Raw genomic sequence first — 15,041 nt, 5'->3', positions numbered from 1 at the left:
GTCCAGGAAACTGAGTTTCTGAACATTGAAAAATAATTCATTCAGTGAACATTTTTTTCATGAAAAGGGGCGCACAAGTGTCCTAGGTGTATTTCTTCGGATTTGATGTAGTATACATACTCCTATCAACCTAACCTAACCCTAACGTCGTCCCCTAGGTAGATAGATCCGAAAATGTCGCAGAATTATTTGTATATCCGTGTATAATTTTATAACGATATCATTATAAATTCGATTAATCATTATTTACGATTCATTGATTTTCAGAAGAGGGCTTTATATGGGAGCTATAATAGAACGATTTGCAAACAAAACACATTCGAATTGTATCCCGTTATCATTATTAATTCCAGAGTTCTTTACAAAACATATTAGTGTACAACTTTTTTCGATATGGTTATTCACTAGTGAATTATGTATGTTCTTTCTATTAATTTTCAGAAGTGGACCTTATATGGAAGCTATGGTCAATTATGGGCCGGCACAGGTTTAAGTTAGTAATACGATTTTTATTGATATTAGAAAAATTTATATGCAAACTTTTTTGTTATACCGATATTCTAGAGGGAGCTATTAACAATAAATCCATTTTCCGAAAATATGTATATTTGTATGGGGGCTATATGAAATTTTTAACTGATTCAAGTAAATCTCAATTAAGATAAAATATGTGTTAAATTAGCAACTATAGTTTGAAGAAGACAAAACGTAACATTATCATTGGTTGTTTCGGAATTTTGCTCATTAATCTATTATTTATGCACAGATTTTGCTGATTTTTAATAGGAACTTCTCAAAAGCATGTCTAATAGAATTGTTGAATATTTTTTTATATTTGATATTCTTTGATATAAAACAAACAATAGTTTTCGATTGAATAATCCCAATAAACCAAAGAACGATATGATAGCGAAAACGGTATTGCTTTTAATGGGCGATTATGATATCATATTTCATTATTTAAAACGATATTATTATAATATCATTTTATATTATTTTGTTTCCAATAAAAAAATTAAGAAAATACAAACATTTGAAAAAAACTTCAAACATAAAAATAATTTCAATAAAAATTTTCGAACATAAGAGAACTAAAAAGGATATTAAAATAAAATCAACTAAATTATTGATAAATAATCCAAATAAATACGCGAATTTCGTTCGATACTTCAGTTTTGTGGTAAGTTGACATGTATGTAATTTTGAAAAGTTTCAGGTATTTGCAAGACAATGCATAATGTGATGAAAAATATGATTACTTTAAAATATGTATTAATGTATGTATGTAAATATGTACAAATGAATGCAATCCTTCCCTTTTCAGACTTTTTTATATGTATAATAGCGAAATATTAAGTTAAATAGCGTTTTAAATGAAATTTTAAGAATAAAAGAGCATACAGAAAAAAAACTGAAAAAGGCGATTTAACTATCATTATTTTTGGAAATTATGATAGCGAAAACGATATCATAATTTTATGGAAAAACGATATCATAAGGAAAGGTACCATTTAGTACGTAAATACTATCGTTCTCGATACGAGAACGACTATCACTTATGATATTTTTTATCACCTAAGTGATATCGTTATAATATCGTTTGGTTTATTGGGATTTAATAAATTGTGTATTCAGCAATTATTAAAAACTAGTTTTTTATCATCATAGTTCAGATCGAAGAATATAAATAGTAATTAGTTTACATTAATTTAAATAAAGATTTTAAATTATTACATATCTATACAATTTTTATTAACAGGGTTCACATATAAACTATACTATACTATATAATGAATCAAAAAATTTAATGAAACCGCTGAAAGGTGGAATAGATAAGGAAGGTTATTATATATCAATGAAAACTCGAAGAATTAATTCTTAAAGCTTTCTAGCTATGCTGTTGAATGATAAACCTTGTGAATCTGTTATAAATTGTATTCAAATATTTTCCAAACATTCACATAGAATTCGTTTATATAACATTGATTTTAATACTTAATTTTATATCTTTCACTATTGAGACAAAATTTAACACGAATATGTTGAGTACATACAGAAACTATTCTGCGAGATTTGTTCCGGGTCGGACCATAATTGATCAAAGCTTGCACTTTCAAAAATCACTCGAAAACAAACAATGATATCAGGATAAAATTCGAATATGTTTTATATATAAACAAATTATTCTAAAACACTTTCTCCAGATCGGTCCATTATTTGTTTATTATTGAAACTTTTAAAAATTTTAAAATTTAAATTTTTATAAATATTTAATAAATAAGTTAATAAAAACTAATTTATATGTGAAGGGTATTTAAGATTCGACATAGCCGAATATAGCACACTAACTTGTTAATTATAACAGTATTAAATTCATATGTGAATACAAATAATCTTAAGTTAACCCCCCTAATACTCCCCTAAAACAACGTATACACTAGACAATAAGCATTTTTAAATTGATAAGACAAGCTGTAGTAGTATCCACCATGATTTTGTGAAAAAAAAAAAATATTATCATTAACCAATTTGGCCAATTTGTTGATAAGATTCTGTCAAATTACTAAATAAAAACAAAGCATTGCAACAGAAATGATAAAATCTGCACAATCATCAATTTACGACAACGTTAATTACTAGTTAAAAAATACATTTATTTTTCGTTTTGTACAAATTTAAACTAAACAAAATATTATATTATTAGATTAACAAAAAAATACCCTAATAAATTTCAAATTTTTAACTATACAATTAAAACAAAAGAAAATGAACTGCACCTTAGTTAGTAGTATTTTTTAAAATGTCTACATTTTAAATCCCAGAGAATTTTTCAAATGAAAACTTTCTCCTCTTTGTTTGTTTTTCTTAAGCGTGCGGTTATTGTTCAAATGTTACGCACTACGTGCATCATTAATAGTAGCAGGAACATGCACCTCTAGACCATCTAAATCTTTACTCAAGTTAATTTGACAACCTAAACGGGAGGTGTCTGTTAATTCGTAGGCTAAATCCAACATGTCCAATTCTTCATCGCTGGGCTTATCGGGTAGTTTATTATAATCTTCAGGTTTGAATATCAAATGGCAAGTGGAACATGTCAGTGTACCTTCGCAAGCACCAAAACCATCTAAATCAATATTGTTGTTGACTATAACGTCCAGCAAAGAATCTCCCTCTTTGCCCTTAGTTTTAATCTTTTCACCATTGGCTCTAACAAACGTTACATTGATACTGATGGCAAAACGAGAGAATAAATTTTAATATTTTATTCAAATCAATTCATATCAAAATCACTTACTCTTGTTTCAGGGTCATGCCCACTGTAAAATTACGCACACTTTGTTTTTGTAGTTGTTGCCATCCTTCCGGTTTAGACAAGGCCGTTGCCACAGAACGTCGTACAAGGAAATTTGTACATTTTAAAGTTGTTTTAAAAGCCATTATTATTTATTTGATTAAAAAATCTATTGTTCGTTTTCTCGTTTAATCGCAATAGACGGGAAGGGCTATTATCTAATAATGTACACAACTTTCTATCACACAATTGTCTATCAACTACCTTAATATTATTGTAGTGGCATCCAGAAAAATTGAATAAATGAAATACTTAAATATTAACATATGAACTAGAGAGAGCGAGTGAGAGCAAACATTCTTGTATATTTCTCTCACGTGTCAACAGAAGTGTAGTAACGTGGAAAATGTAAACAGAAATGACGTAACGTAATCAATATTTTTAAAAACAGGGTGTTTCGAATATGTACATAAATGGAATCGATTACATTTATCGTTTTTATATTCACCATTATATAAGATAATTTTGTTATTCCTAAAATTTTCTCTGGTGGTATCAAAAATCTGTCCAATGTAGTCCACGATTTCATCTAGACCACATACAAGGGTTTTTTATTATGCAATCGTGAACAAATTTTTTTTAGGAAATGAAACGAGTTTGTCTACACAGGTGTATTAAGCGATTAATCAAAACAACATTTAAAAGATTACCGCAGGAGTTAGCTCTAATGTTTCGCTTGACCACCGTCTTCTATATGGGATCAATGTCTCACAGGTCCCACTAATTTATATTTCCAGCTCATATTGTCATTATATATAATCGTCCAATATGTGTTTTGTAATCGGCTTTTGTTATTTCGCCTAAAGGTAAGATTCGCTCAGTTGTGAGTGCGGCCTCGTATCTTACATACATTTCCATCGGATTAATGTCCTGTTTTGGTTGACGTAGTGCTCATGACCCCACTTACATCCAAGCAACGTGTACGCCAAACTCGCAGTAGTGTTGTAATAGCATCACCACTAGATTATAGAAGCATGTTATTTATTTCTGGCCACCACTGCTCAACAGGGTCTCATTTGAACATTCGATAGCATTAAAGTTCGGTTTAGGAGTAGTCCACCTAAATTCAGGGGTACCGAAAGTCTCCCTTCTTTCCCCTACTCTCTTTTTTATTTTCGTAAACGACCTTCTTTATCAAAATTCTAATCATATCTACTCTTTCGCCGATAACAGCAATATCTGCCATTATTATTCGTTTTTCGAGATTGGGGCAATAAGGCATAATAAACACTCTCTGACTGGGTTCGATTTCAACGCCCGTAAGACTCAGTGTTGCTTCTTGACTTACAAACGCCTGATAGATGATATTGCTCAATCAATATATATCAGTGGTGTAAATATTAAGGAATCAGAAACTCTTGACGTTAAACACATTGTTCAATTGTCGAAAGAAGCATTCAAGTGTCTCGCTTTTTTAAGACATACTTCACTTCATCTGATTTCCTCATTATTTATATCACTTATATCCGAACGAAAATGAAATATTACTCTTATATATGGGCCAGAGCTTCAAAGTCTGTTTTGGAGCTACTCGAACGCGTACAGAAGAGAGGCAATGTACTCATTGGTGTATTTCACTGTTCTATCGATATTACAATAAAATGAGTTCCTCTGATATAAGTTAATTTTCCCGATGCCCGTATATTTTTACGCAATGCACACACCCATTTGTGTTCGATTGGGCCATAAATCGCACTACACATTATAGAGAACATTCATTCCTCAGCGAAAACGTCCGTATGAGGACCCACTTTCAAAGAAAAATTATTTAAATCAAATGTCCACAAACACTACTCCATATATCCACCCTTTTCCTAGTTCCAACACAAAACAACACTTCAACAATAGTTTTCAAATTAAAATTGAAATTTGTTTTAAAGTCTTGACATAACTAACACATCTTTTTTATTACGCATTAGAGCCCATTTTATAATTTTGGAATTTATTGCCCAGTTTTAAACATTGCATTTATTTTATTAGGGCCATATTCATAACAATTTATCAAAAGTTTATAGGACTTATTTTTCTTGAGTTTCAACAATTCTTCATTCGGTTCGGATTTTATCTGAATATTCACATGATTATCCAAAAATAACGATTGCTTTTATTAAAAATATCATCCCTAAATAATCGATAAAATAACGTAGTTTTAATGCACGAGGCACATCACAATAAACATATGTTATTGTTTATTTACTATTTAAAAAATCGTAAACACATTGTTTGTAATCATGGAAAGAATTTGGAACGATTTTAATTTAAAAAAGCCACCATTTGTAACATTGCCAGCAAAACATAGCCGTTTTGGTAAGCTACTTTTTAAGAAAATTAAATTATATATTAGCTTTTTAATTAATATGTATTGTTTGCAGTAATAAAACTACATGCAGCTATAGAAAACTACTACTCTAGTCAGGCTCAATATGATGCGGAATTTAGCGAGACCGCAGCTTTGCTATCCAGACTAATGGCCAGGCGTAAAAACTCCTTCAGTAAAATGAAAGGCTTCAAAGATGTTTGCAAATTAAATGCCGCCTTGTGTCGTCTATTGCGCGTAGATTTTAAACGTGATTTAGACAGTTTTAGAAACACCTTACCTGATGTGGACTATGAGGAAGGCACTTCCATACAATTACCCACCAGAGACAGTTATAACTTTTTACTCATAAGACTAATAGCAATCTATGAGTTGCATCGACGTATAATTGAGTGTTGTGAATCAGCAGCTGACTATGTTACCTGTCAAATACGTTCGAATTTCTTTTTCGAAATTAACACTTTGCTGTTGGCAGTTTTAGCAAAAATCCATAGTTTAAGCATAAAATTATTAAATCTTGCTGTTAGTTTGTATAACAATACATTGCTCTTTAGGGAGAAACTACCAGTCAATGTTAAATCGAAATTTTTAAAAGATATACAATTTGAGTTTCCCCATAACTTGGAAGAAATCAACATATGTCCCTTAGACACCAAACAAACGTCGCTAACTGATAAAGAACAGCCACTTAAAGATTTAATACAACAAGAGGAAAAATTGGCAGTTGTTAAAGCTCAGAAATTTAAAAAGACTGATGTGGGTCAGCATGTTCAACGTGTAACGAAACTGGAGCAGAAACAATTTAATATCGAACAATTGAGTTCAGTAGAAGAAATAAAACAATTTATTGCGAAGGAAGGTAAATCGAGAAGTACAAATTTATCGAATGCTATTACAACAAAAATTCTTAGCCACGAATGGGCCGGTGCGACAAAGTTATTTGAACGTAAAGTACAAAGCGGCGAAGCAAAGAAAGCTATTAGTATATTTCGTAAGTTTTTAAGTTTAAAAATTGTGTAAAGTTAATAAAATAAAGTTTTAAGTAATTTTGAAATTGTTTTACTTAAGATATTAAAAAACTTGACATTGTGAGGAAGCATGTTGTCTGTATTACCACCATACATATTTTGTTGGATGCAATTTAAACTTGTTCTAACAAATAAAGCTTGTACTTTAGTCATTGTCAGATTTTACCAATAATCAATATTTTGAAGTCTTTATAAATTCCCCATTAATTTAAGTAAATTTATAACCTCAATCTGGAGAATTACTTTTTTTATTACATGAATGATATATAAAGAAATAATAATCGAAAAATCGATTGATTTAATGTTTAAACTTAAATTTTGTATATGCGCTTAGAGGTGTATATAAAGGATCATGTTCAGAAATAAAAACGGATAACATTTACAATTTTGTAAGAAAAATCCTTCAAAAAATTTAAGTGATTTTCATACAAAATTTTACAAATAGTTTTCTGTTCTTAAAACTTTGCAAACATGCTTAAAAATTTGCAAAAAAAAAAGAAAATTAAAAAAATCACACGAAATAAAATTACCTGTTCAACAGCTACATTTACTTCTAAATGTGAATTTGAAATTTTGCTTAAATGTATATAAATTGTAAATGGGAAAGAAAAATATTTAACGCCAACACAATCTTAACGTAAATGTAATTTAATGCCAGTGGAATTATTTTGTGAAGGGATATGATATTTCTAAAAAGAAAGGAAACAAAATAAAATATATGTTAAAGTGATATTTGAGAATAGGGTTGTTTTTCAATTTACCTTAACAAATCTTTTGAAATTTGGTACTGTATCATTTAAATTTTCTGTAGTATCATTTGATCGATTTTTAAATTTATAATGAGACTTGTCGGAATTTTTCATGGAATTATTAAGGGAGACTTGTTGTATTTCAATGGCATCCTTTAGAGATTCCAACCATTTGCGATGATCTTCAGTTATGTTGATTTCTGCACCCATTTCTGTTTTTATTTCGTCTTCAGTTTTAATAATGTTATCATTTTCATTTTCGTTGTCATTTTCACTTTTTACTAAACCGGTATTTTCCTTTTTAATATTAATTTTACCCAATGAGCTGGATATCCATTCTATAGCCGATATTTTACGCGGTAAAACTTTAGGTTTAGGCATTTGTATGGAGGGCTTCTTAGTAACAACAATAAATTGTTGTGTAGGCTCCATATCATTGCTATCTTCATCCACTTCAATAGTGCGTATGGGTTTTGCAGCTGTAGGGGCTTCCTTCTCCTTAAAGTTAAACAAATCATCTTCTCCTTCTTCGTTGTTTTCTTTGCGAGCTTTTTTCTTTTGGGTATCGCCAAAACTGAAGAGGTCATCATCATTGCCCTCATCATCATCGTTTAGAACTTGTATCAAAGGTCTTTTACGTGTTTCCTTACTGGTGGAGGGCTGCTCACCACTTTGATCGTGTATAGATTGTGTTTTATTTTTATTTTGGGTTTTCTGTAAAAATACATTAATGTTGGAGGTTTTATTTAGATTTTCCTGCATAGGTTCAGTATCCGTAGCTCTAGCTTCAATAGTTTCATCATCAACTTTTTTGTTGCAGGTTTTCTTTGATTGAAATTGAAAGAGATCGTCGTCATCACTTTCATTTAAATCAACACTCATTACTTTACGTTTTCTTTGATTTTCTTGTGGTTTATCGCTTTCTGACATATTGGCCACCACAGCAGAACCTTCTTTATTTGGGCTGGGATTTGTATTATCTGGATTAACGTATGGTGTTGAGGTTACCATATTTTCATTTGTTTCAGATATTACTAAATCCATTGATTCGGTATTTAAGCTGGGTGTGCTTTGTTCTTCGGTTAAATCAATTTTATTGGCATCTTTTACGTTTTCACTGGGAGTTAACGATGCTGCTGTATTGGGCATTTTATATGAAGGATTACAGTATGTTTTCAATGAACAGCGCAATATTGCAAATCCAATTTCATATTCTGGTATTATACGTTTGGAGTTTGATTCTAAAAAGTCTTTTAAGTGAAAGAAGATATAAACATTGAGAAAAAATGGATCTATTGAATGTTTTTTATAGAAAACTTAATGTTTTTATGGAAATCTTATCTAGTAAACAGTTTTCCGAAGAAAACTTGTTTAGTTTAATGTTTTCTTTTGAAAACATAACTATTGGAAAGTTTTTAAGAAAACTGGGACGTTAAACCGAAAGAAAAAGCTTTCAAAACTCAATGTATTTAACATAGATATTCGAATATTTTTACTTTCAAATCGGGAACAATTTCATTTCCACCATGAAAACTTACCCGCTATAGTGCTTATGGTTTGTGAACTTTGCGTTTGAGTAGAGGGAGTATATTCCACCACCACCACCTTATCCTTGATAAGGAACGCTTTCTGTACACCAGAGTTAAGATCTTTACAGGCACCACCGGCAGCCCTAACAATCGGACTGTAAGTATCAAAATGTTTGCGATTCAAGAAGACAAATGTATAACCCTTAAATAGCGTTCTTCTCTTGATATTACAACTCAAATTAATTTCATCATCATCGAAATCTGGTTTATAAAGATCCGGATTAGGAAGATGGACTTTAACACCATTGGCAGCATTAAGTAAATCTTTCCAGTAGGCGAGCGTAACAACCGGTTTTTGTTCGACAAGTGCATGCAATAGTTTCATGGTTATACAGGTATCCGTCATGGTCAAGTGTGTACACTCCGTAGACCATTCATCAAGAATCATACCACCTAGTGAAGAAATATACTTATGCAGCTGTAGACTATCGTCCCGGTTGAGGGAGGAGGTGGCCGTTTTTATGGTCATAAATTGGACTTTCCATATATTTTGTAAACGACCAAAACGTACTAAGTCATTATGCTTTACGGGTATTTTACGTCCTTTTGCCACTGCTGTATTAGTTTCTATATCTTTATTTAGGAAAGTACCATATTTGGAACCGAGATCTTCCAATTCCAATTTATACTGGTCAACTGCAGTCTCGACCAAATGGAATGCAGCATGTGCACGACTGACACATATATCATCTTGCAGCTCAACGTCTGCTCCCAAGCGTCCCACAGAGTATTTTAGTTTTTCCGGCAAAAAACATACCGATTGGTCTGTTTGATATGCGACGGAATAAAAAAAAATTAGACAAGTTTAGATATGCTTAGTTTTTCTCTACTTACCGCTTGTTGTATGAGTAATAAACCACATATTTTTAAAATTTAAAGCAAAAATTCCTTTGTTAGTAGAATAGGAAAACAAATTGTTGCGAATTTATTTTGCTTTTTTGTAATTTTGTTGCTGGAAATACAAAATTTTGCGAAAATACAAACAATTGTTGTGTGTATATCAATTACAACAACTCAAAAGTATAAAATGCAAGGGGTATTTACAAGATAACAGCAAAAACGAATGCTTACAACTTCTATTCTTTCTTTATATGGTATTTGACATTTCATCTTTCAGCCAAATGGTTTTTATATGTGTAATTTGACACTTTACTAGTCAAATATTAAATAAACATAGCCGCCTACAGCACCTTATATCAATTCATCGTGATAAAAGCCAATGGCGGCAATGCTGCCATATTTAAAAAATTATATGTGCACTAATCAAAATCGTCCACTCGCATAATTTAAATTTTATAATAAAAGCTTTAATATAAAGTAATAACAGCTCTTTTTGGCATTTATATTTTTGTAAATTTTTTTAGAAATTGTTTTCATAATGTACTTTCCATAACAGAAACTCTAATTTCTTACATTTCTTTGCAAAGAAAGGAAAATATGGCAACATCAATGAAATCGCTAGAAATCTAAAATTATATTTAAAATCGCTTAATTACCATCACAATGTGCAACTTAACAACACTTCTCAAAAGCAAAGTGTTTTCTTTTTTTCGCCGAGTTGTGTTGAAGTTTTGTAGAATTTTTGTGTAAAAATTGTGAAAAATTAACAATTTTCCAGGATGTCGGCTTCTATAGAAATACCTCTTCGTGATACAGATGAGGTAAGTAGTGGAAATTTGTAAAAAGTAAACAGCTTTCTAAATTATTATCGATATTAGGTTATAGAAGTGCATCCCGACCAGTTGCCAGAATGCCAAGAAGTCTTGAGCATTTTGAGACAAGAACGTTCCCAATTAAATACGTGGGTTAATGTGGCGGTAAGTAAACATTAGATAAATTAATTGAATTTAGTACTATTTACTAATATTGGATATATTCCTTTTGCAGTTGGCTTACTACAAACAGAACAAAACTGATGATTTCATACGTTTGCTGGAAACCGCAAAAAATGATGGAAACAAAGACTATAGAGACTATGAAAAAGATCAAATGCGTTGTTTTGACATGTTGGCTGCCCATTATGTACAGGAAGCCAATCGCGAAAAGTCCAAGGACAAGAAAAGAGAATTATTCATGAAGGCCACAAATTTGTATACTACCGCTGACAAAATTATCATGTATGACCAGAACCACTTGTTGGGCAGAGCCTACTTTTGCCTTTTGGAGGGTGATAAAATGGAACAGGCGGATGCTCAATTTAATTTTGTCTTGAATCAATCACCCTCTAATATTCCCTCTCTTTTGGGCAAAGCCTGTATTGCTTTCAATAAAAAGGATTATCGCGGTGCTTTGGCTTTTTATAAAAAAGCTTTGCGTACCAATCCCAATTGCCCCGCCAATGTTCGCATGGGTATGGGTCATTGTTTTCTGAAAATGAATAACCAGGATAAAGCTAAATTGGCTTTCCAACGTGCTTTGGAATTGGATCCCAATTGTGTGGGCGCTTTAATAGGTTTGGCTATACTAAAGCTTAATCTTCATGAGCCCGAATCAAATAAGATGGGTGTTCAAATGTTATCGAAGGCTTACACTATTGATTCAACGAGTCCTATGGTCTTAAATCATTTGGCCAATCATTTCTTCTTTAAAAAAGATTACCAGAAAGTTCAACATTTAGCCTTGCACGCTTTTCACAATACCGAAAACGAAGCTATGCGTGCTGAAAGTTGTTATCAATTGGCTAGAAGTTTTCATGCTCAGTGCGATTATGATCAAGCTTTCCAGTACTATTATCAATCGACCCAGATAGCTCCTGCTAATTTTGTGCTGCCTCATTATGGTTTGGGCCAGATGTACATATATAGAGGAGATACTGAGAATGTAAGTAGTAATTTTTAATTAGAATAACTTTCATAGGTCTCAGCTACAATCTATAAATCTCCAATGAAACGGGTCCGAAAATATTCAGATCTAGATATTAAAGACACCAGAGTACCTAGCATTGGTGTAACTGCGGGGAGCATTCTTAATAATGAGAGCCATTACGAATGCTCACCTAATTCTAATTTAAGAATCTTTGATTTTTTTCTAAATTATACTTTTTATAACAAATCACCTTTTCCAATTATACAGGCCGCCCAATGTTTCGAAAAAGTATTAAAAATTCAGCCAGGCAACTATGAAACCATGAAAATTCTTGGATCTCTCTATGCCAATTCAAATTCGCAAACAAAACGTGACATGGCTAAGGCACATTTGAAAAAAGTCACCGAACAATTCCCTGACGATGTTGAAGCCTGGATTGAATTGGCTCAAATTCTAGAACAAAATGATTTACAAGCCTCGCTCAGTGCCTACGCTACAGCTTCGAATATATTAACGGAAAAAGTTAAAGTTGAAATACCAGCAGAAATCCTCAATAATGTTTCGGCTTTACAATATCGCATGGGCAATTTGAAAGTAGCAAAAGAACGTTTAATGGAGGCATTGGAACGGGCAAAATCCGAAGCACCAAATGATACACAATATTATGATTCGATATCGGTGACCATGACATATAATTTGGCACGTTTAAATGAGGCCATGAGCAGTTTTGATGTGGCCGATAAATTATATAAAGATATTTTAAAGAAACATCCCAACTATATTGATTGTTATTTGCGTTTGGGTTGTATGGCAAGAGATAAGGGTTTGATTTTTGTGGCATCCGATTTCTTTAAGGATGCTTTGAATATAAACAATGATAATCCAGATGCCAGGTAAGGAGTTAGCTAATTATTTTTGTTTATTTATATAATAAACTTGTTTATTTCCAGATCTTTATTGGGTAATTTGCATTTGGCCAAAATGCAGTTTGCTTTGGGTCAGAAAAATTTCGAAACTATTTTAAAGAACCCGGCTACATCACAAGATGCTTATTCTCTCATAGCTTTGGGTAATTTTTCATTGCAAACTCTGCACCAGCCCATTAAGGATAAAGAGAAAGAAAGAAAACATCAAGACAAGGCATTGACCATCTATAAACAAGTTTTACGCAATGATCCACGAAATATTTGGGCAACTAACGGTATAGGAGCTGTTTTAGCCCATAAAGGTTGTGTCATCGAAGCTCGTGATATATTTGCTCAAGTACGTGAAGCTACGGCCGATTTCAGTGATGTCTGGTTAAATATTGCCCACATATATGTGGAACAAAAGCAATACATCAGTGCCATACAAATGTACGAAAATTGTATGAAAAAATTCTATAAACATCATAATGTTGAGGTGATGCAATATTTGGCTCGGGCTTATCTAAGAGCCAATCGTCTTAAAGAGGCCAAAATGGTGTTACTTAAGGCCAGAAGAGTAGCTCCACAAGACACGGTAAGTTTGCAATTCAATTAACAAATATTTTGTTCATAAACTATTGCTATTTCTAGGTCTTGTTATTCAATATTGCTGTCGTTTTGCAACGTTTGGCCATGGCTATATTGAAAGATGAAAAATCCACATTGGAAATTGTATTACAAGCTGTACATGAATTGGAATTGGCACAAAAGTGAGAGATTGTTAATTTTTGTAAAGACATTTTTTTAAATTTTTTATTTACTTGCAGATACTTCCAATATCTTTCGGTTCATGGCGATAAGACTCGTTTCAATATTGAGGTGGCCGGTTTGGAGGCCAATCAATGTCAAGATTTATTGTCACAAGCTCAATATCATGTCTCTAGAGCACGTCGCATTGACGAAGAGGAGAAAACTCTTAAACGCAAACAAGAAGAGGAACGTTTGGCCTTTAAAATGCGCCAAGAGGAAGAACGTAAACGTCGTGAAGACATGCTTAAATCATCACGTGAACAAATGTTGGCCAAACGTCAAGAGTATGTTGAAAAGACCAAGAATTTAATTATGACACTCGAAGTACCACAGGAAAAAGAACGCAAAAAAGGTAAATTATTCTAATGATAAATTAATTATTAATTTTATATTTATATTCTAACTTGTTTCACTTTTAGGAGGAGGAAGACCGCGCAAGGATGATATTGTTACTGATTCAGATGGCAGTGATGCTCCTAGAGAGGGTGTAGAACGTCCACCCAAACAAAAGAAGAAAGGTGGTGGTGGCCGTAAACGCAAGGCAGTTAATTATGATAGTGACAGTGATGGCGGCGAAGGACGCAAAGAAAAGAAACAAAAGAAGAAGACAAAACTTAGCAAAAAGGTGGAGGAAAAACTTTCCGCCAAACAGCGTATGAAGATCGTTTCTAAAGCCACAATATCCACCAGTGAATCGGATAGTGATGGCGGCGGTAGTGGAGCTCCCAAACGTAAACGCAGTATCAGCCGTTCCGGTAGTGGCAGCGGCAGTGGTAGCGGTAGTGCTTCAGATGCCAGCGCCGGCAGTGTTAAACGTTCACGCAAACGCATAGTCTCTGGCAGTGATTCAGATCGTTCAAAATCCCGTTCAGTTTCAAGATCTCGATCACGTTCTCGCTCTAGATCACGCTCCAAATCAGGTAGCCGTTCTCGCAGTCGTTCCAGATCAAAATCCGGCAGTCGTTCACGTTCTCGTTCGGTTAGCCGCTCTAAATCCCGTTCTAAATCTGGTTCCAGATCACGTTCAAACTCAAAGTCCGGTTCGGATCGTAGTCGCTCAGCTACGCCAGAAAGTAATTAGATTTATGCGTTTTAATATTGAAATATGTATGTAGAGTTTTCTTTTTTTTTTTAAATCTCTTAACTTAATACACACTACTTTATATTTTAAATAAATGTTTTTTTGTTTGAATACAAAAAAAAAAGTTTATTTTAAAAATGCATTTTTAATAACAAGCTTTTAAAGCTAAAAGGAGAAGAACAACATCGAATATTCGAACATAATTTTCAAATGTCATGAAGTGTATGTGTTTATGAATGCCGAATTTCAGCTTATTTGTGCTATTTAATCAAATTCATTAGAATTATTTGAATTTTAAGTTTTAATAGCTTTTTAATAAGCTTTTATAATTTTCCCTATCCCAAGTTACGCTTGCAATATTTAAATAAAACTTAAAAATATTTAAATTGAATAAATAAAATA

At 32.4% G+C, this 15,041-nt stretch overlaps 4 protein-coding genes across 4 annotated transcripts; 2 read left to right on the top strand and 2 right to left on the bottom strand.

Annotated features, from left to right (window-relative positions):
- Nucleotides 1–2,617: 2,617 nt before the first annotated feature.
- On the bottom strand, nucleotides 2,618–3,662 carry LOC119609424 (adrenodoxin-like protein 2, mitochondrial). The gene is made up of 2 exons (XM_037964185.1): nucleotides 3,299–3,662; nucleotides 2,618–3,231 (listed from the first exon to the last, which is right to left on the bottom strand). The coding sequence occupies exons 1-2, from the start codon at nucleotides 3,439–3,441 to the stop codon at nucleotides 2,892–2,894; spliced, it is 483 nt and encodes a 160-aa protein (XP_037820113.1). The 5' UTR covers nucleotides 3,442–3,662; the 3' UTR covers nucleotides 2,618–2,891.
- Nucleotides 3,663–5,524: 1,862 nt separating this feature from the next.
- Nucleotides 5,525–6,692, top strand: LOC119609423. Its single transcript, XM_037964184.1, has 2 exons — nucleotides 5,525–5,662; nucleotides 5,728–6,692. Exons 1-2 carry the CDS (start codon nucleotides 5,587–5,589, stop codon nucleotides 6,690–6,692), a joined length of 1,041 nt encoding a protein of 346 aa, XP_037820112.1. The 5' UTR covers nucleotides 5,525–5,586.
- A 185-nt stretch (nucleotides 6,693–6,877) lies between these two features.
- On the bottom strand, nucleotides 6,878–10,079 carry LOC119609408 (nibrin). Its single transcript, XM_037964167.1, has 4 exons — nucleotides 9,873–10,079; nucleotides 8,988–9,803; nucleotides 7,462–8,699; nucleotides 6,878–7,389 (listed from the first exon to the last, which is right to left on the bottom strand). The coding sequence occupies exons 1-4, from the start codon at nucleotides 9,898–9,900 to the stop codon at nucleotides 7,333–7,335; spliced, it is 2,139 nt and encodes a 712-aa protein (XP_037820095.1). The 5' UTR covers nucleotides 9,901–10,079; the 3' UTR covers nucleotides 6,878–7,332.
- A 479-nt stretch (nucleotides 10,080–10,558) lies between these two features.
- Nucleotides 10,559–14,768, top strand: LOC119609405 (RNA polymerase-associated protein CTR9 homolog). Its single transcript, XM_037964164.1, has 8 exons — nucleotides 10,559–10,699; nucleotides 10,757–10,855; nucleotides 10,926–11,858; nucleotides 12,111–12,736; nucleotides 12,794–13,343; nucleotides 13,400–13,518; nucleotides 13,576–13,910; nucleotides 13,978–14,768. Exons 1-8 carry the CDS (start codon nucleotides 10,658–10,660, stop codon nucleotides 14,637–14,639), a joined length of 3,366 nt encoding a protein of 1,121 aa, XP_037820092.1. The 5' UTR covers nucleotides 10,559–10,657; the 3' UTR covers nucleotides 14,640–14,768.
- Nucleotides 14,769–15,041: the final 273 nt, after the last annotated feature.

This window comes from Lucilia sericata, unplaced genomic scaffold, assembly GCF_015586225.1.
Source record: "Lucilia sericata isolate MDLA Ls3-8-SP2 unplaced genomic scaffold, ASM1558622v1 Contig000978F_arrow, whole genome shotgun sequence".
Classification (NCBI taxonomy): domain Eukaryota; kingdom Metazoa; phylum Arthropoda; class Insecta; order Diptera; family Calliphoridae; genus Lucilia; species Lucilia sericata.
Note: the sequence above shows the minus strand (reverse complement) of the source record. Positions and strands in the feature narration are given on the sequence as shown.